This window comes from Balaenoptera physalus (assembly GCF_965194825.1).
Source record: "Balaenoptera physalus genome assembly, chromosome: 11".
Taxonomy (NCBI): domain Eukaryota; kingdom Metazoa; phylum Chordata; class Mammalia; order Artiodactyla; family Balaenopteridae; genus Balaenoptera; species Balaenoptera physalus.
Window position 1 is genome coordinate 38,179,327 of NC_138896.1, and position 20,336 is coordinate 38,199,662.

General features: G+C 52.2%; 1 protein-coding gene across 5 annotated transcripts in view; it reads left to right on the forward strand.

The window, feature by feature from the left end:
- The first annotated feature begins 975 nt into the window (after positions 1-975).
- Positions 976-20,336, forward strand: part of CPNE5 (copine 5) — a 98,471-nt gene continuing 79,110 nt past the window's right edge. For 3 of the 5 annotated variants that reach the window (XM_082412595.1, XM_082412596.1, XM_082412597.1), the window contains exons 1-3: positions 976-1,616; positions 15,498-15,538; positions 17,332-17,378. In XM_082412595.1, the coding sequence (XP_082268721.1) occupies positions 1,522-1,616; positions 15,498-15,538; positions 17,332-17,378 (183 nt within the window). In that variant the 5' untranslated portion in view covers positions 976-1,521. The remainder of the gene's footprint in view (positions 1,617-15,497; positions 15,539-17,331; positions 17,379-20,336) is intronic. The other 2 variants (XM_082412598.1, XM_082412599.1) reach the window with 2 other exon arrangements.

The window sequence follows — 20,336 nt, forward strand, 5'->3', positions numbered from 1 at the left end:
ACGACCCTCTATGCCAAGCCCTGGAGAGACGCCACAGTGCAGCAAACCCAGAAGGGCGAAACTGGGGCAGGGTGGGGCCGCAACGGGCCTGGCTGGGAGGGGGCCGCCTGAGAGGTGCCTCAACTCTCTCCTCGCTCCCACGGCTGGGATCAGAGCCCTGCACACAGCAGGCGCCTACATGGTGCAGGTTGCAGAGAACCCCCGGGGATCTCGGGCCACACTCTATCTGGCTGGAGGAAGCTTCTAGACCTGGGGACTGGTTAAGCCGTGTGGCCACGACAGGCCGGGGATGGGGAGGGCGCTGTCGCGTGGCTTAGGTGGCTGACTCCACGTGGCCAGGCCCGGCGGGAACCAGAGGCGGATGGGGGAGCGCCCATGCACCTACTCTGTCTAGGCCTAAGAACCCTCACTGGGAAACAGAGGCGGCCCCTCTGGGCACTGGGGTCGGCCCCACACGCTTCTCCAGGAGACGTGTAAGCTGTTTCTGGACTGAGACCTGCCCTCTGTTGGGGCGCACCCTCAGCAGAGATTCCCCCCCCCCAAACCTCTGGTGGGGGGTTGCTGTCTCTTTTGCACAGGTCCCTCCCCACCCCCGCTCCGCATAGACCCTTCTCATACAGATGCCCCTTGGTTCACACGTCCCTTTCCCTCCCCGGAGATGGAGACCCCCTCAGGGAGGTGGGGAGTGGAGGGCGGGCGCAGACGGAGACGCGCACGGCCGAGACCATCTCTAGCTGTCACTCCCCAGGCTCCCAGCATCTGGAGCCGCGTCTCCACGCCCGCCACACGCACAGAGATTCACACGCTCGCACGGACACACTCACACTAGCGCGCAGACCCCGCCCGCGGCCCCGCCCCGGCCCCTGCGGGCGCCCCCCTCCGGCGCTCGCGGACCCGGCGCGCGGCCCGCCCCGGGTGGCGGGAGGCGGCGGCTTCGGGCAGATTTGATTTTCCCGCAGCCCGGGAGCCCCGGAGCCAGAGCCCGAGCCGAGGAGGTGGCGCTCGCAGCCGCGTCCCCAACCCCGCCGCGGAGACCCAGCGAGAGGCGCCGCAGCCCCTGCGCTCCGCGCTGCCTGAGTCCGGCCACCCCCGCAGCTCGCGCCCCATTCGGCCCCCCACACCCCTCTCCCTCTGCTGCACCCTTTCTGTCCCCGCCCCAAGCTCCCCACCCCTCTCCCGGTGCCCCCTCCACGACTCCGCGCGTCCCTCCCGGTGCCCTCTCCCCGCGCCCCTCCGCCTCTCCCGGCTGCGCCTCAGCTCCCTGTGCCCTTTGCGCCTCTCCGCTGGGCCCCCAGCCTCCTCGTCGCGTCACCCGCGCCCCCTCCTGTATCCTCGGCCCCCGCTCCCTCCGCCCCGCTTCCCTCTCTCACTTCCCACGCCCCCTCTTCGCTCTCCTCTCTCCTCCCTTTGCCGCCCAGCCCCGGCTCCGGAGTTGGGGGAGAGCCCAGGGTTTCGGTTGCTCCGGAGGAGGCGTGAATCGCGCAGGGATTTACTAATTTGGGGTGGGGGGCGCGGTGGGCTATGGAGCAGCCCGAGGACATGGCGTCGCTGAGCGAGTTCGACTCCTTGGCGGGCAGCATCCCGGCCACCAAGGTGGAGATCACCGTGTCCTGCAGGTGAGCCGCCCGCTGGCACCGGCCCCCCGCCCCGCCCCTGGCCCCGGAGCCCCTGCGCCCCTTTGGCTCCGACCATCTACCTCTGTGCGCCCCCTTCCAGAGTGTCCTCTTCTTCAGGACGCCCCTTTGCCTGTCCGACAAAAGCCCCTGCCCAGCCACGGGTGGCGACCGCGGATTGGGAAGCCAGGCTTAGGGTCGTATCCCAGAAAGTTTGCACTCTGGGCCGTTGTTGCGAGGAGAGAAGACACAGGAACGGGGGTCCAGACGCCCGTGTGGGGAGAGGGAGGTAGTGAAAGGACATAGCAGGGTCTTCACAGCAGTCTGTTTCTGATCATCCCCTCCCCAAATCCAGAAGAGAGTGATTTGCCTCATCCCTCTCAGGCGTGCCCAGCCTCTGCCTTCTGTGCCCTCCTTCCCTCTCTTCTCCCCCCTCCTTTGCCCCAACCAACACCCTCATCCTCTCCTCCCTTACCCACCCACCATTCTAGACCCCAGAAAAACCTTTCTTCACCTCCAACAACAAAACTGACTCTCAGGAAAGGATCAGATTGACTCATTCATACTGAGATGTGGATAATTGATAACAACTTAAAGTTGCACCATTAAAAAAACAATAACTGGGGTACAAAATCTTAAGCCAAAGGACTAGAACAATGAGTGTGGAATTTTAGAGTCCAGCAGGGGAGGGGGAGGAGAGTTTTTGTGTGCTACCACCCCCAAATCCTCAGTCGTGTCACACAGGCTTTGGGAGTCACTTCTCCATCTAAGCTGGGTCTCCCCCAGGTTCTCCTATCTGAGAGGAAGGCTGCCCAGGCAGTAAGGGATACAAGTGGGGAAGGGGGAATTTATCCCTAGTGCAGTCACCCTGTGGCTGGCCTAGGGTCACTGCCTTGCTGGGATTGTGAGGGGGCACTGTGGCCTACGCAGAGCCCACCTCTTGAGTTTCCGCTGGAAATGCCATTCCCCTGCCCCAAGTGACCAACAGCATTTCCGGGGTCCTGGGTGTGCACTTGTTCCAAATCGCCCAGGCCTCTCTTTGGTCAGACCTTTCACCCACCCTCATGGCACCCCAACCCTGTGTTCCCAAGTTGTGGCATTGGGGAGGTGTAGATGGAGCCAGGGGAACTGGTCTGGGATGTGAAAGAGGGAATGACTTGGGGGGGGGGGCGGCTGCGGTTTAGGGTGAGTGGGAGTGAGGGCTGATGGAGTTGAACATAGCTGGCCCCTGCATCAGGCCCTTCTGGGGGCTCCTGTGATAACCCCACATGTCTCCCCTATGGTCCAACACACGGTTTTGTCAGAATTATCTCCCAAGGCCATTTGCATCTTGCCATTACTCTGCTGGGAGATTCCTGACTGCCCATTAGCTCCGGTCTCACCTCCTCAGCCATCCACAGCTGCCCCAGCCTGTCCTCCCTTCCCTGCTGGTGCACAGCCCTGCGCCTGATGCTGCTTCCCAGCCTTCAATCATGCCTGTGTCGGAGCTGTCTCGGGAGGCTTTTCACCTCAGAGCCTCTGAACAGCACATTCTCCATCCATACCTCACTCTGCCTTCATCTCTGCTAGTTCATGTCCCCCCCCATCCTGAAAAGCCTGGCCTCGTGCTCCCCACTTCCAGCCATCCTTCTCACCCTTGAGACACACGCAGCCCAAATCACTGCCTTCTGTGTTCCCTGGGTCCTGAGCACTCAACCTGGGCCACCGGGTCTCTCACATACTGAGCACAAAACCTCTGAAGACATCTCAGGTGTGTAGACTTCATTCCTCTTCCCCCAAAGCAACTTTGTAAGCATTTGAGGGCAGGGATCCCCACCCGGACTCAGACCCACGAACCCAGAGGAGGCAGAGGGCACAGGGCATTGTGGCTTTGGAATCAGACACTTTAAAATGGAATCTGCTCCACCACTTGGGGCAAACTTTTAGCCTCGCTTTCCCCCATTTGTCAAGTGTAAACAGCGAACCTGTTATTCATGGAGAAACCTTATTCACAGAGGTAGCCCTCATGCTTGGAAGCATGGCTGGCATGTAGCAGGTCCTCACGGAATACTGTTGGAGGAATTAATTTACTGGAGTAGAGGATCATGAAGCATCCAGCACGCTGCTTTGCACTTGCTTTGCACACAGTAGGTGCTCAATAAATAACTACAATGATTACTGTAAGGCAGTAACACTTGGCCCCTCCTGTTTGCTCTCTGGAAGCAGAGGTGTCCAAAGACTCAAACCTTTTGCCTAAGCGGTACCTAGGGATGCAGTTGAGTTCCTGGGGGATGTGGTTCTGGAATCAACCCTAGTGTTTATTCCCTTTCATGGGACATCAACCTGAGGAGGGCATGACCCAGGCTCTGCTCCTGCCCTCCCAAAAGCCAGAGGGTGGGGAATAATGAGTTTTGGTAGGAAGGGGTGAGGAGGGAGGAGTCACCTGGAACAGAAGGGAGACAAGAAAACAATGTGGGTAAACTTGAAATTGTAAATCCATCTCTTTGCCTCAACCAGGTCTAACTATCCAGTTTCTAGAACAGATCAAGAGAGGGAGAGAGAGAAAAGGAAAAGGAGGCAAGGAGGAGGAGGATGGGGAGGAGGGAGAGCTGCACAGAATGGCTTTCTCCAGCATATTCTATACTCCATGGCCACCAGTTAATGAGAGCCAAGGCCTCCTCCCCTGCATCTCATGGTCAGCATTGACTGAGCCCAGGGGAGGAGGCTACAGGGTGCCCCTGCCCTGAGCATCTAGGTGACACCTGCTGGTGGGCAGGGAATAGTAGGGCAGGCAGAGGGGTTGGTGGACTGAGAGCTCCAGGGGGCTTCAGAATGGGAAGCTGGGGATGAGGGGGCCAGTGTTTCAAAGAAACTGGAAACTAGCATTCCTGGGAGCTAGTTCCCTTCCCTTCTGCTCCTTAGGAAGGTCCCTGCCATCCCCTGCAGCCCTAGGAGGTCTCTGCTTTTGCCTAGGGGAGGACCTGACCCCCACCATGCCTATCCTAGGACACTCCTAGCTGAGCAAAGCTTCCTGGCACAGGGGCATGTCTGAGCCCCAGCACAGGACCACAGCAGAGGCCCATCCAAGCCTCTGCTGAAGGCAGGTGACACTGTGGGATGGACATGTTTGGGCCCCTGCTTCTTTGTGTTGGGTATCTCCTGGGCTAATCTATAGTCTACTCCCAAACAATTGTTTTCACTGATTTTGGTAAACTCGGGCCAAAGATTTTAAAGCCTCTGGTTGTCTGGCTCAATGCTTGTAAGAACATGAGTCTATGGGGTCTGTCTACCTGGGTTCAAATCCCTGTGATTTTGGGTAAAGTACTTAACTTGGGCCGTGGTTTCCTCACCTGCAAAGTAAGTGTAATAATCCTTATCACAGTAGAAGGATTAAATGAATTAAGCCATGAATAGTAATTTATGTTGCCTATTATTTAACACCTGAAAGTAAATAAAAATCTGTCTCTATAGCTGGTTTGTGTGGGTCCTGGAGATCTGATCCATCTAGAAAGTTCTATTTCCCCCCCACCCCCAGCTTTATTGACATATATTTGACATACTGTGTACATTTAGAGATTCTGAGGGGTTGTTTTGGGAGTAAGGTAGATGGTTTGTGAAACCAGATTCCAGCAGACATCGTAGAAAGTGTGAGCCACGAGCTTCTTTTTCCTCTGATGGTCTGTTCCAGACCTTTCCTGACTTTATTAGCCTCCCTGCAGACCCAGTCAAAACTCACCTGTCCAGTGTCCCGTTCCCAAGGGCCCCACTATTTCTCTATGCCTCGTCTGATGCAGAGATCCAGACCAGCGTGCTGGTTAGAAAGAGCAATTTGCATTTTTTATGTAACAAGAAACCTGTGCACTTCTGCGGGGTCTTGCTGGCAGAACCACTGCACGGTTCTACATGGCGGGGCTCCCGAAACCCACAGGGAAGGCAAGGAAGGGAGAGTCCAGAGGCAGGTGGTGGCTTAGCCCTGCTGGGATCTCTCAAGCAGCTGCCCTCTCCCCTCCAGCTGACATGGGGCTGGTGGGCAGCTGTGCCTCTGCCCCAGAGATGTTGTTTTCTGCTGTCTGTTCAGGTTGGCATTTTGCAGAGGCAGCCTAGCTCAAGAGCTGTGCCCTCAGCCTCTCAGAAGGGTTGTGAATGGGCTCAGAACACTGTCTTCTGACAGGCAGGGGGAGGGTGGCTTTGGGGGAAGGAGGAGCCTGGGGGCAGTGTGGCAGCTGTTAGAGCCATTGCTAGGAAAAAGAGGTCCATTCAGCCACTGACTACATTAAGGTACTCTTTAGTGGAGCCAGAGGAATAAAAACAGTGGGATTTATTGAGTGCTTACTACATGCCAGGCACTTAACATCTGTACTAGGCTGAACCATATGCAATTGCCTGTACTCAGCTGTTTTTAACCTACTCAAATAGCAATTTGGTACAAACTCAGACTATTATATTAGTTTTCAATTGCTGCATAACAAATCACCACAGTCCTAGAGCTTAAAACAACAGCCATTTATTATCTCACAGTTTCTGTAGGTCAGAAGCCCAGGCACAGCACAGCTGACTTGTCTGCTGTGGGTCTCTCCAGGCTGAAATCAAGGTGCCTGCAGGGGCTATGATCTCATCTGAGGCTTGGGGTCTAAGCCAAGCTCATTTAGGTTGCTGGCAGAGTTTAATTCCTTGCAGCTGTAAGATTAAAGTCCTGTGTTCTTTTTGGTTGTTGGTTTGGGGCTCTTAGCTCCTACAGGCCACCCTCAGGTCCAGCCATGTGGGCCTCTCACAACATGGCACCTTCCCTCTTCAAAGCCAGCGGGATAATCTCTCCAGAGTCTGCTACTTGATATAAAGTAACAGAAGTGAGTATCCTATCATATTCCCAGGTCCCACTCACACTCAAGGGGAAGGGATTGTGCAGGCTTGTACACCAGGGGGCGGGAATCTCAGGGACCATCTTAGATTTCTGCCTACCACAATTACTGCATCTTTTTTAACCTTACAACAATCCTATGAACTAGAAAAATACGAGTAGTATTTTTCCCTTTTTGCTGATTAGGAAATCAGGGCTCAGGTTAGGGAACCGGCCCAAGGCTGTACAGTTAGTGTGTTTTGGAGAGGGGGATCCAAATCCAGTTTCCTCAGACTTCAAAACCTTGACAGCCTCTTGAGTTTGAGGATTGGGGTCTCCAAGGATGAGAATCACGGTAGGGCCTGGGTACCAACCATGGTAGATGTAGCCAAGAAGTAGGTACTCTATCTCCAGGGATGAGAGAGGCCTTCCTTGCTCAGGGATGCCAGGCAAACCCAGAACCAGAGGAATCCCTAGGGAGCAGAGACCAGAGAGGGTCATGGGATGGCAGCTGGCCTTCCCTGGCATCTAGACCATATGGTAGTAGCTTACCATCTGTCCTGTCCTAGCCCACAGGTCTCCCTGCTCAGACCTAAGGCCATTGCTGGAGATGACCTACCATTGGGAAGAGAGGGTGGGGAGGAGGTGAGGGGAATAAGGCTGGAACAAGCTTTGGGGCACAGAGGAATCAGATTCAGTTAGGAATGCTTTGGCTGTAGGTAACAGAAAATCTGATAGTAGGTCAAACCCAAAATACATTTATTTTTCTCAGATCACAGTGAGTCTGTACGTAGGTTATCTCAGTTCTGGTTTGTCAGCTCACTTTGCCATCAAGGATGCAGCTATCTTTCTATTCTGCCATCATCCAAATGGTGGGCCTCATTGTTACAAAATGACTGCCTCTTTTCTAGGCATCATGACCACATCCAAAGACAGGAAGCAAGACATTGGACCAAAGGCCTCTCTCTGAAAATTTCTTTTTATCTAGAAAGCACAGTCCCTCCCAAAGTCTCTCAGCAGACTTCCCCTTCTATTTCAGGCCAAAGGCAGGTCTCATGTCCACCCCAGGCCAGTATATTAGTCAGTTTGGCTGGCAAAACAAAATACCATAGACTGGGTGACTTAAACAAGAGAAAGAATTTATTTCTCAGTTTTCAAGGATGGAAGTCCAAGATGAGGGTGTCACATTCTGGTGAGCACTCTTTCCTGGCCTCAGATGGCCACCTTCTCACTGTTCTCGCATGGCAGAGAGAGAAGGTGAGAGCAGAGAGCAAGCTCTTCTTATAAGGGCACTAATTCCATCGTGAAGGACCCACCCTCATGACCTCAAATAACCCTAGTTACCTCCCACGGACCTCATCTCCAATACCAGCACATTGGGGGTTAATGTTTCAATGTATAAATTTGGGGGGTTACACAATCAGTCAACAGCAACAAAGGACAGGAGCCTACCTTCTCTGACTTCAGGCCATCTGCATCAGATACCTGAACCAGCGTGGATTCTATTAGGAAGGGAGTGAGGAATGCTTGTTGGGTGGACAGCCATGGCCTCCGCCACAAGGAGGCTTTCCAGGTGACCCACAGACTACCTGAGATCCCTGGGGCTACAAGGGGCCTCGAGTTTGGTGTCTTTGAGGACTGACTCCTCAGATTTTCCTGCAGTCAGTGGACAGCCAGTGTTAAGTGACTGGGGAGTGATTTTCCAAGCACAGCTTGACTGGACCCCTGACAACCTCTTTTCCTGCTAGTTTCCTGGTCAAGAAAAAAAGACTTAGTGTGATTCCAAAACATTGCAAGGTGCCTCTGTCTCCTAATGTCACTCGCCTCTGCTGGCCTAGCATAGTGCCTGAAGGTCCCAGTAGGAGAAATTTTAAGACTTGATGAATGGGGTGGGGGTGTGGGCATGAGGGAGAGAAAAATCGAGCACACTTCCTACATTTCTGTTGTAAGCTATTGGCTTCACAACTGTACAAGGCAGGTATGTGACTGCGTGCACAGATGAGGAAACTGAGGTTAAGTGGCTGGTGCAGGGTCACAGAATTACCATGTGGCTGTGTGGAGATTCCAGTTTGAATGGATCTGAGGCCAGAGCTCAGGCTCTTTTCCCTCGGTCACGCAGCTTAAGAGGGACAGTTATTACAATAATTAATAATAACAAAAATGCAAATAGCTCCAGGAAGGAGAGCTCTTTAAGCCACGTGAAAATTGCCTTTTAGACCTTGCTGAGGTTGCCTGGCAGGGAGACAGTGCACGGGGGTGAGGAACAGGATTTGAAAGGGGAAATGGGCGAGTGCCAGGGGCTGGATGCCAAGGTCCCTCTCCTCCCCGGCTCCCTCCTCACCTTTCCTGGGATTACTTCTGCCTGTTAGGACAGGGAGCAGGGCAGGGAGAGATGGAAAGCCCTCCAGTCCTCTTCAGCTGTTCCTTTGCGAGCACCCCTGATGAAGCTGGGGGTAGGAAACGGGGGAGTGAGGATGTGAGGGGCGCTGCTGGTGGGGATTTGGGAGACCCTGGATTTTGGTAATGCAGGCGCCTCTGAATGGTCTCCGGCTTCAGAGTTCAGTCTCGGTGCTCCTGGCAAGCTGGGTGACACTGGCACACCTCAGCCCCAGCTGTCTTGCCTGTACGATGAGGCAATGTCTACCTCCCAGCATTGATACGTAGGGTGAACAGGGTGTCAATAGGTTAAGTACACAACAAAGGATTTGGTGCCGATTATATCCACGGTTAATGTGGCCCCCTCCCACCCTCTTTGCCTGCTTGGGGTTAACCAGATGTTTGGTGCTGAATTGCTCCATGGAGAAATAGGGTGCATCTGGAGGGCCCCTCAAGCTCCGGGGTCTCTCCAGCCTCTTCAGGATTCCTGTTTCTCCCTGATAGTGGCTCACCTGTCCCCAGTCTGCTCTCCTCAATGAAGGCTGTACAACAGCCAGGTGGACCCTGATGGGCGAGGACATGCAGGTGCTCCAGGTCCTGATCAAGCCCAGCGGTAGGGAGCAGGGAGAGGAGAACATGGGGATTCCCTAGAAGCCACCTTATTCTCCACAGGGCTTTTGTGAGCATTTATTGTATGCCAGGCACTTAAATGCAAGTTAGTATGTGCCAGATACTGTTCTGTTTTGCATATATGAACTCCATTAATTCTCAGAAAACCTGTAGGAGAGAGGGACTATTATTACTCCCACTTTACAGATGGGGATACTGATGCATAGAGACGCTAAGTGAGGTCATACAGCTAAGGGGTAGAGCTGGGTTTTGCACCCAGCATTGAAGATCCAAGCTATGTGCTCATCACCACCAACTTTTTGCCAGAGGTTGGAGGGATGCTTAGGGAGGCTTGTTGGAAAGAAGTTAAACCATATTTTCAGGGACTTCCCTGGTGGTCCAGTGGTTGAGAATCCACCTTCCAATGCAGGGGACGCGGGTTCCATACCTGGTCAGAGAACTAAGATCCCATGTGCCGCGGGGCAACTAATCCTTTGCGCCACAACTACTGAGCCCGCACACCACAACTAGAGAGCCCACGCTTCGCAACAAAGAGCCCTCACGCTCTGAGTCCGTGCACCACAACTAGAGAGAAGCCCGTGCACTGCAACTAAGACCCGACGCAGACAAAAATAAATTAATTAATTAAATACATTTTTTTAAAAAAACCCAAAACAAACAAAAAAACCTCCCATATTTCCTTAGCCTTTGAACCTCAGGAACCTCTTTGGGAATATGATGAAAATTCTGCAAAAATATGCATCCATATGGACCAATATGCCACATTTTGCTTATAGTTTCAGGGGGGTCCGTGGACCTTTATTAGGGACCGCCAGTCCAGGAAAAGCTGAGATTGAGTGTCCTTGGTGTGTTTCCTTTTATTCTATAGCCAGAGTCATTTGCTAGTAAATCCACGGAGCATGTATGGGCTTCGCTTAGAGACAACCTGAATGTGTGATAATCAGTCCATTGAGCAATTTAGCACAGGAGGGACTGTGTCTCCCCCCTCGGACTTCCTGAGGCACAGCTGTGTCTCCCCTCAGACCGGGGCTCCTGAGGGCGGGGCCGTGTCTCCCCTCAGACTGGGGTTTCCTGAGCGTGGGGCTGTGTCTCCTCTCAGACTTTTGCTCCCTGAAGTGAGGGCTGTATTTCCCCTCAGAGTAGGCCTCGTAAAGGCAAGGCTGTTTTCTCCCTCTCAGACTGAGGCTCCCTGAGGGTAGGATTGTTTCCACAGGCTGGGGCTCCGGAAGGGTCTGGCTGTGTCTCCCCTCAAAGTGGGGCTCCCTGAGGCAGGACTGTGTTTCCCCTCAGACTGGGGCTCCCTGAGGACGGGGCTGTCTCTCCCCTCAGACCGAGGCTCCCTGAGGACAAGGCTGGGTCTCCCCTCAGGCTGCAGCTCCCTGATGGCATTGCTGTTTTTCCTCCGACAAGACTCCCTGAGCGGAGGGCTGCATCTCTTCCTCTTTCTGACTGGAGAGCCCCAGCTTCTATTCTGACTCTTTTAAGCTTCTCATTGCGAAGGTGTCACCCTCAGGCCCTGTCCTTTAGCACCAGGCAGGAGTTCTCATGTCAGCCTTTCCAGTGCTTTCTGTCTTTGCTGGGGTCTTCTCAACGCCCAGTGCGTGGTCATTCTTCCCGCAACTGTTTTTGAAATGTTTTTTGGGGGGAGAGCAGTGAGGAAAAGAGCATTTTGCTCTGCTCCCTGATCTTGATTTAAGGAACAAAAGAAGCCAAGCTTTAGGCTGTCACTTGGACATCTGAAGAACTTTAAGCTTTTTTTGGGGGAAAAGTACATTTGCCTGTTGGAAAAAAAGTCTCTTTGAGCTCTCCAGAGAAAGATAGTGGAGAAAAGCACTTATGGGCTGGTCTCTCTGTGTCCTGGCGGTTTGAGCCCTGCTTCGCGTTGGAAGACCTGGTTTTTCACCCCTTGGCTTCTTACTGGCTCTGTGCCTGTGGGCAAGTCACTCACCATCTCTGAGCCTTGGAGTCCTCAGTGAATCAACCCCAACAGGGCACTGGGAGTGTATGTGATGGGATGGGCTTCCTGGGACCTGTAAGTAGAAGTGGCTTGTGTCGCCCGTCCCGTCTCTCCTTTGTCACCAAGAGAGCCTGAGCACCCACCAGGAGAATGACCGCTCCGCTCAACACCAGGCCGATGAGGGTGACTAACCTGTCTGATGAGCCTCACTCTGTCCAAGTGCTCCACAGCAGTCCTAAGGGAGGAACTGTTTTTTAACTCCACTTTACAGGTGGGGAAACTGAGGCACAAGGAAGGCAAGTAACTTGTCCAGAGGTGGGATGTGAACCCAACTTGTCTGACTGCAGTCCACATACTTAACCATTAGGCTCTACAGCTGAGAGGAAGTATAGGGGCCGGCCCTGAGCATGACCATGTGGGGAGACAGGAGCCTTGCTCACCCACTGGCCATTCCTTTTGGTTTTCCTTCATCCATCCAATTTGCCAGGACCCTGCTCTGAGTCAGGTGCCGGGCTGGCCTGGAGCAGAGTTGGGGTCCCTGCCCCGTGTGAGAGACAGAGGCACCCCTGATTTTGCAGTCCAGGGTGTGCCGAGTATGGTAATGGGTCCTATAAGTCAGAGGATGGCACAGTACAGGCCAGAGAGAGCTCAGAGGAAATGGTTGTTGGTCAGTGTCTGTCCAAGGAAGGCAGAACTGAGGAGAATGAACAGGAATGGTTCTGGAAGGATGGTAAGGATAATCTCAGCAGGGTAGGGGGAAGAGGGTTTGCATTATCTTCAGGTGCCATGGCCAGGATGACCCATGCCACAGGGCTCAGTGAGAGTCCCGAGGTCACTGGGCAGGGAGCCACCGAAGCTAGGTGGCTGGGTTCTATTTCTTAGTCCAGCTGTGTACCTCTCACCCAGGCAGGTCCCATCTGCTTCTCTTTGAAGATAAGACCCCATATCTGTATCTCTCTCTGTCAGTCTCTCCCTCTCTCTTTCTCTCTCTCTCTCTCTCTCACACACACACACACACACACACACACACACACGGTCTCACTCTCTTTCTCACTAGCTTAGACACGACTGAACCTGAGTTCCAGAACTAAACTTGGAGGAGGCACAGACCTTGGAGAAGTCAATTGCCTTCTCTCTGAGTCTCACATTCCTGATTTATAAAGGAATTAGAAAAGGTGACCTCTGAGGTCCCTTCCAGATTGAACATTCTAGAATTTTATGTAATTATAGAATTTCATTACAGAATTCAAAGATAAACCTCAGCACTTGCTTTAGTAGGAGTCCCCCTCACCCCACCCCCTCTTCCCCCATCCCCCAACCCTCTTTATTACTTTCCAGCTCCTCACCGCATCTCAGGTTCCACCACTGTACAGTCATCTTTGGAATTTAGGCATTTTGTCCTTTGTTTAAATCAAGACAGACACTCCTGCCCCGAATCCTAGCACACTACAGGAGGGGAGGGTCAGCCCAGGTCCAGGTCAGCCCACCTCGGTGTGGATGAGCATATATCAAATTGGTGTCTTACCTGTAGCTCCTGCTGCCTACTTTTCAGAGCTGCCTGTGTATCATTTCATCTGATGCTCACTGCAGTGGGCTGGGAGGTTAATCAGATGGTTTCCAAAGGGACAGCTGCTGGGAGCAGGTCTGGGAGAGGGGTGATGGAGGCCAGCAGAAGGGTCCTGTGCCTTTGGGTCATGGAGGGCTAGCAGGGTAGCTGCCTTTGGGGAGAGGGCCCTGAATGAAGAGACTGGAGCAGAGGACGGGAATCTGGTCGGGGACCAGAGCTGGTATGATTGATGAGCACCATCTGGGACCTCCCCGGGTAGCAGAGGATGCCGTATCCTGGCACCAGCCTGCTGTTGCATCTGTCTGTCTGTTGGTTGGTCTTTGGCTCCCACCTCAGAGTGGGGAGCATGGGTGCTGGGGTTGACTGTGGGTCAAGTTGTCCAGACAGGCTGTCACTGCTGATGGCTTCAGTGATGGTGACTTAGGGTGAGGTCTCCTTCTAGAACTTTCTGGCTCTGCCACTGCTTGTGCAGCATGGCCATTCCCTGCCTCTCCCTGGGCCTCAGTCTCCCCCTCCTCAAGGAGAAGGTGGAACAGATGATCCTGAGGGGCCCATCCAGCTCTGATATTTGGAGTTGGCTGGCAGGAAGCCACATAGCCTAGTGTTTCTCCTCTCTGGGGAAAGGGTGCAAGGGACATCGGGGCCTGTGGGAGAGTAGGGGAGTGGAGGCGGGGATGAGAAGACCCCCGGGGACATCTGGGAGGGAAGTGGGACATGGGTAAGATGGTTGACAAGGGCAGAGCTTGACTTTAGGGCAGTGTAGGAAGGAGTCAGTAGCTCCAACAGGTGGGAGGGCTCACAGGAAGCCCCTTCAGCAATAAAGCCCTTGCCCGAGTCAACAAGGGTCTTCAATGAGCAGGTCTCCCGGTGGGCACCTCTGGGAGGCGGTGTGAAGCACAGCTCAGAGCTGTCCCGGGGGGAGTCAGGAAGCCGGGCATTTATCCTCCAACTCCTGCCCATCATTGGTTGCCGTGGGGAGTGTAAACTTCCTGGTATTTGCAGCCCTGCCTCCCCGAGAAAGCCCTCAGAAGAGAAGTAGGAGGAAACTGGGGGTGTGTACAGGAACTAGGAGGGCTGAAGGGGTAGGGCCGCGCATCAGCAACCTTCAGAGCTGGCACTCTTATCTCTATTGTACAGATGAGGAAACAGACTCAGAGAGGTTGAGTCACTTCCCAGCCAGAGACCAAGTTTTCTTCGAGCCATGTTGCTTCCTGACAGCAGCGGGTCACTGTGGAGTGAGGGACACCAGATGTGCCGGACATGCCCTTGCCTGATCTCCCTATGATCTCCCATCTGTAAGATGGGATAATGCCTACCCAATACTGATCTTGCAGGACAGCGTGAGAGTTGGGAGCTAATATTTGCAGAACGCTTAGCGCAGTGCCTGGGGTTCAGTGAGTAGGAGCCATGATTGCACAGAGGCAGGGCAGGAGGGACTCCGCTCCTGTTGTGAGACCTCTCTGCCCCCAAACATTGTGTCCATCATTTTTTTTTTTTTTAATGTTGAGTTTCTTTAGGAGTTTTTGTTTAAATTCCTCTACTTTTTTTTTTTAAATTTATTTATTATTTATGGGTGTGTTGGGTCTTCGTTTCTGTGCGAGGGCTTTCTCTAGTTGCGGCAAGCGGGGGCCACTCTTCATCGCGGTGCGCGGGCCTCTCACTATCGCGGCCTCTCTTGTTGCGGAGCACAGGCTCCAGACGCGCAGGCTCAGTAATTGTGGCTCACGGGCCTAGTTGCTCCGCGGCATATGGGATCTTCCCAGACCGGGGCTCGAACCCATGTCCCCTGCACTAGCAGGCAGATTCTCAACCACTGCGCCACCAGGGAAGCCCTGTCCATCATTTTTTGTTTGTTTGTTTTTTTGGCCACGCTGTGCGGCTTGCAAAATCTTAGTTCCTCAACCAGGGATTGAACCTGGGACCCTGGGAATGAAAGCACGGAGCCCTAACCACTGGACCACCAGGGAATTCCCAGTCATCTTGCTGCATGAGTTCAAGTCTAATTGTTAGGACCATGTGTTAGCTCTGGCCTTGACCACAGAAGGACCCTGTTCAAATGAGTCTGTATCCCCTGGGAGGTATCATTAATTAATCCAATGGCACAGGTGAGATGATTGAATAAACTGGCTGTAAGTAGAGCCCTGAGAGAATGGGACATTGATGGCTTGATTTCACTTTATTTTTTCAGAGACAGAGAAGTGGTAAAAGGAGAATTTCTAGAACAATTTCTACAACATTGGGCAGATTGGGTTTCGGCCCAAGAGCAAGGGGCTGTGGGATCCAGGGCATCAGGGTCCACAGGAGTGTGTGTTGGTGGCGGGGGTGAGAGGCAGGAAGCACCACACACCCTAGGAGCTGAGCTGAGGAACCTCTGGGGCCCAGCCAGCTCCAATGAGCCCTAATAAACTGTGCTGAAGGAGCCTCCTGCTTCCCGTTTGCCTGAAGCCAGGCCCGAGGCAGCCTCCGGGTCTCAGTAACAGCCTGAATCCCCTGAGATCCTTGGGCTGTGCTAACTCCTGCTCTCTCCCCCTCTTTCAGGAACCTTTTGGACAAAGACATGTTCTCCAAGTCTGACCCATGTAAGTCCTGCACTGACAGTAATAACAGTAACAACAACAGCAACGGCATTATGTTTTATTTTTGTCTTTTCCATGATAGTTTATTCCAAGATATTGAATATACTTCCCTGTGCTATACAGTAGGACCTTGTTGTTTAACTATTCTATATATAGTATTAATCCCAAACTTCTAATTTATCCCTCCCCCCTACCTTTCCCCTTTGGTAACCATAAGTTTGTTTTCTATATCTGTGAGTCTATTTCTGCTTTGTAAATAAGTTCATTTGTATCACTTTTTAGATTCCACACATAAATGATATCATATGATAGTTTTCTTTCTCTGTCTGACTTACTTCACTTAGTATGATAATCTCTAGGTCCATCCATGTTGCTGCAAATGGCATTATTTCATTCTTTTTATGGCTGAGTAATATTCTACCGTATATATGTACCACATCTTCTTTATCCATTCATCTGTCCATGGACATTTAGGTTGCTTCCATGTCTTGGCTATTGTAACTAGTGCTGCAGTGAACATTGGGGTGCATATATCTTTTCAAATTAGAGTTTTCTCCAGATATATGCCCAGGAGTGGGATTGCTGGATCATATGGTAGCTCTATTTTTAGTTTTTTAAGGAACCTCCATACTGTTTTCCATATTGGCTGCACCAATTTACATTCCCACTAACAGTGTAGGAGGATTCCCTTTCCTTCACACCCTCTCCAGCATTTCTTCTTTGTAGACTTTTTGATGATGGCCATTCTGACTGGTGTGAGGTGATACCTCACTGTAGTTTTTCATTTGCATTTCTCTAATAATTAGCAATGTAGAGCATCTTTTCATGTGTCTATTGGCCATCTGTATGTCTTCTCTGGAGAAATGTCTATTTAGGTCTTCTGCCCATTTTTTGATTGGGTTGTTTGCTTTTTCTGTTATTGAGCTGTATGAGCTGTTTGTATATTTGGAAATTAAGCCCTGTTGGTCACATCATCTGCAAATATTTTCTCCCAGTCTGTACGTAGGCTGTCTTTTTGTTTTGTTTATTGTTTCCTTTGCTACAACGACGTTATGACTACTACAGTAGCCAACACAGGAGCCTGTACTGAGTGCTCACTATGTACTAGGCATCGTTCCCGGTACATCAAGGCTGTCTAATGTTTCACCGATACTGTCTGGAGAAAGAGAACTTGGAGGTCTGACCCTTCCCAGCCCCCGTACTTGTGAAGCCTCAACACAACCAAGTGGGTAGGGAGGGCTTAGAAGAGCTCAGTCCCAGGGAAACCAGTGCATTTAAGAGCCCCAAATGTCTGTGGCCTAGGGGGATGAGCACTGATTTTGGAGCCCAGGGTTCTAGCCCTAAGCAATGCCGCTCAAGTGTATGACCTCAGACAACTCATTGGCCTCCTCTGATCCTCAGTTTTCCCATCAGGGAAGTGGGGCTGATGATAATAATAGGCCCCATGAGGCCACCTTGGGCTCTGAAGGGACAAGCGGGTTTCAGATGCTCTCTCCTGCCACACCTCTGCCACTCAGTCCTCCATCATGCACACCTGTCTACCTGCCTCACACTTTACACTTGCTCTAGCCTAGATGTGAGTGACCCCGACCCTCCTCCCAAAGGGTGCCCCTCCCAGACACACCTCTGTTCTGGACCCCCTCCTCCAAGCCGACCCCACCCCCACCCAGACCCAACACTGCTACCCAGACTGTAGTGTCCTGAGGCGCCTGACCCTCCAGGGCCCTCCGCATCTGGGGCCCACACCTTCCTCTTGGCCTGGGGTGTTAACCCTTTTTTCTCTCCTCTCCTCACAGTATGCGTCATGTATACTCAAGGGATGGAGAACAAGCAGTGGCGGGAGGTAGGTACAGCCCCTCTCCCACCGTGGAAACATCAGCCTGTTCCTGATTGTCTGTCTGTCTGTTCATCTAACTCTGCAGTCATCCCACCTGATGTGTTTCCAACTTCAGCATCTAAACCCCCGTGAAGGATAGTAAGGCATGCAGAGTCTTGTCCTTGCTGATGCAAGAAGAGACTGAAGGTGGAGAGAAAGTTCCTGTCCTCAGGGAGCCCCAGTCTGAGGGGGGAGACAGGGAGTCCAGGCCCACCAAGATCATGTCCTGAGACATGGGTACAGCATCTAGCACCATGTCTCAACCAGAGCAGCCTTCCCGTGGTTTTTGACTAATGTGAGTGAGTGTGGCTTTAGTTAAGTGATTCCCCTGCTCAGAAACCTTTGGTGACTCCCCTCTTCTTTGAATCAAGTCTCAGCTGCTTAGTCTGACTTCCAAGCTCTGCCATAACTCAGGATGGCCCGCTTTTCCAGCCTTGTCTCAATTCCATTGTCCCCACCCGAGGCCTTTTGCCCCTTGTGATAGGGTGTTTAAGGAGAGGGCAGACTTGAAGGGCTCGCTCTTAAGAATCACAGACACTTTTAGTGGGTGGCTGCTAGATACCTTCAGTCTATTCCCCACCCAGAAGCCAGAGGAATCCTATTAAAACCCAAGTCAAATTCTGTCCCTTCTCTGTTCAGAACTGTCCGGTAGCTCCCATCTTGCAAAACTAAAGTCTCTGTGGTGGCCCAACAGGCCCTACAGGGTCTGACTTCCTTTACCTGACTGAGCCATTCCCTACTGCTCATCCCCTCCATCACTCCACTCCAGCCACACCTGCCTCTTCCTGCCTCAGGACCTTTGTACTTGCTGTTCCTTCTTCCTGGAATGCTCTTTCCCCAGATGTTCACGTGGCCCCTCCACAGTTCCCTCAGATCTTGACTCAGACATCACCCTATCAAGGCCTTCCCTTGGCTACCCCATCTAACATTTCAGCCTCTCCACCCTTTCCTGCTTAATTTTGCCTCCTTATCACTTTTCACCATAAGCCATAAACGACACTCTGGTTTACTTATTTATCTTGTTTGTCATGTGTCAGCTCCATGAGGGCAAGGATTTTCATCTGTTTCATTAACTCTTACATTTTGAGCACCTGGAATGATGCCCAATACACAGTAGGTGTTAATAAATGGCTATTGAAGGAATGACTGGATTAGGAAAAGGAGCCAGGTGACAGAGGCTGGCAAGGATGTGGCAGCTGTTGTCTTGTTCCTGTCTCTGCTTCCTTCTTCCCTTAGACCTTCTGTGCCAGCTGGTTTTCAGGTGCAGAGAATAAAAGGGGGAACTGGTCAAGGGGGAGGGTCCTTGCAGCCCCTGGCTCCTGTCTGAACAAAGAAGGAGCAGACCTCCTCACTCTTGGAGAAGAGGATCTGGCCAAGCAAGGATGAGGTCAAAGTCTGGGAGGTGAAGAACGTTTTCTTCCAGGGTTGAGGAGGTGGGGGTTAATTTACTGGACTCAGAGCTGAAGGGGGTTTCCCGTGGCCTTCGTAGCTGTGCTCACTCCTTCTGGTGATCAGAAGAGGCCCAAGGATGGGACGAGAGGGAATTTGACCTTGACAGCCCTACCCATGCCCTTCTCTACCCAGACCTGGGAGGGAGGCCCAGGGGCTCTGGATAGAGACTCAGCTTGGTGTCTCCACTGAGAGAGGGAAGTACCAATGGCTAATGGAACAGAGGCAGCTCCAAAGAGCAGAAGGACACAGGTCCAGACCCCAGGACCTGCGGAAAGGGAAGGAAGAGGAGTGGTGCATGAGATGACCAAAGCCAAGAGCCCACAGGGGCGGTGGTCCCAGGTGACTTGATGAGAATGAGAACGGCCAGTATAGCTTCAGTAATTCAGACTTCAGAAACGAACCTCCCCTTCCTCATTGGTGGACTGACTGGAGCGTCGCCTGCCCTGCTCCCTGATCTGCCCTCCCTCAGGCTTGGCAGAAGCAAGCAGCCAAAGGGAATGAGTTTTATCCATAAAATGTATGGGAAATATTTCCACAGGGGCTGGGCTAAAGTTGACTTTTTCTCCCTCTCCAGTACTCTAAGCCAATTAAAGCGTAAACCAGATTGCTGGGGAAATGTTTAGCTTAAAGGAACTAATTACTTTTGAGACCTTTTGGCCGAGCTTCATAGAGAACAGTAGTGTCCTAACGTCTCGGTGATTCATTCAGGAAAGTCTGGAAGGGCCTCTTCAGAAGGGTGCTGCTCCATGAACCCTTAATTACATCCTGTAATGAGACTTGTCTAATTTGGGTCAGGGCCCATGTTGCATCTTTTTTTTTTTTTGGCTGTGCCTTGCGGCATGCAGGATCTAAGTTCCCCAACCAGAGATCGAACCCATGCCCGCTGCAGTGGAAGTGCAGGGTCTTAACCACTGGACCGCCAGGGAAGTCCCCATGTTGCATCTTGTTATCACACACACTGCAGGGTGGAGCAGAGGAATGGTGACAGGCCTTGGAATCAGATACACCTGTGCTTTCACTTCTGGCTCCAGCCCTTTCTGGAACAAGTTGCTTTTTTAAAAAATTAATTTATTTTTTTCCCATTAATTAATTAATTAATTTATTTTTGGCTGTGTTGGGTCTTCACTGCTGCGTGTGGGCTTTCTCTAGTTGCGGTGAGCAGGGGCTGCTCTTTGTTGCGGTGCATGGGCTTCTCATTGTGGTGGCTTCTATTGTTGTGGAGCATGGGCTCTAGGCGTGTGGGCTTCAGTAGTTGTGGCGCACGGGCTCAGTAGTTGTGGCACGTGGGCTTAGTTGCTCCACATCATGTGAGATCTTCCTGGAACAGGGCTTGAACCCGTGTCCCCTGCATTGGCAGGCAGATTCTTAACCACTGCGCCACCAGGGGAATCCCTTTTTTTTTTTTTTAATCACAGTGTTTATTTATTTTTCTTTATTTCTTTAATTTTTGGCTGCATAGGGTCTTAGTTGTGG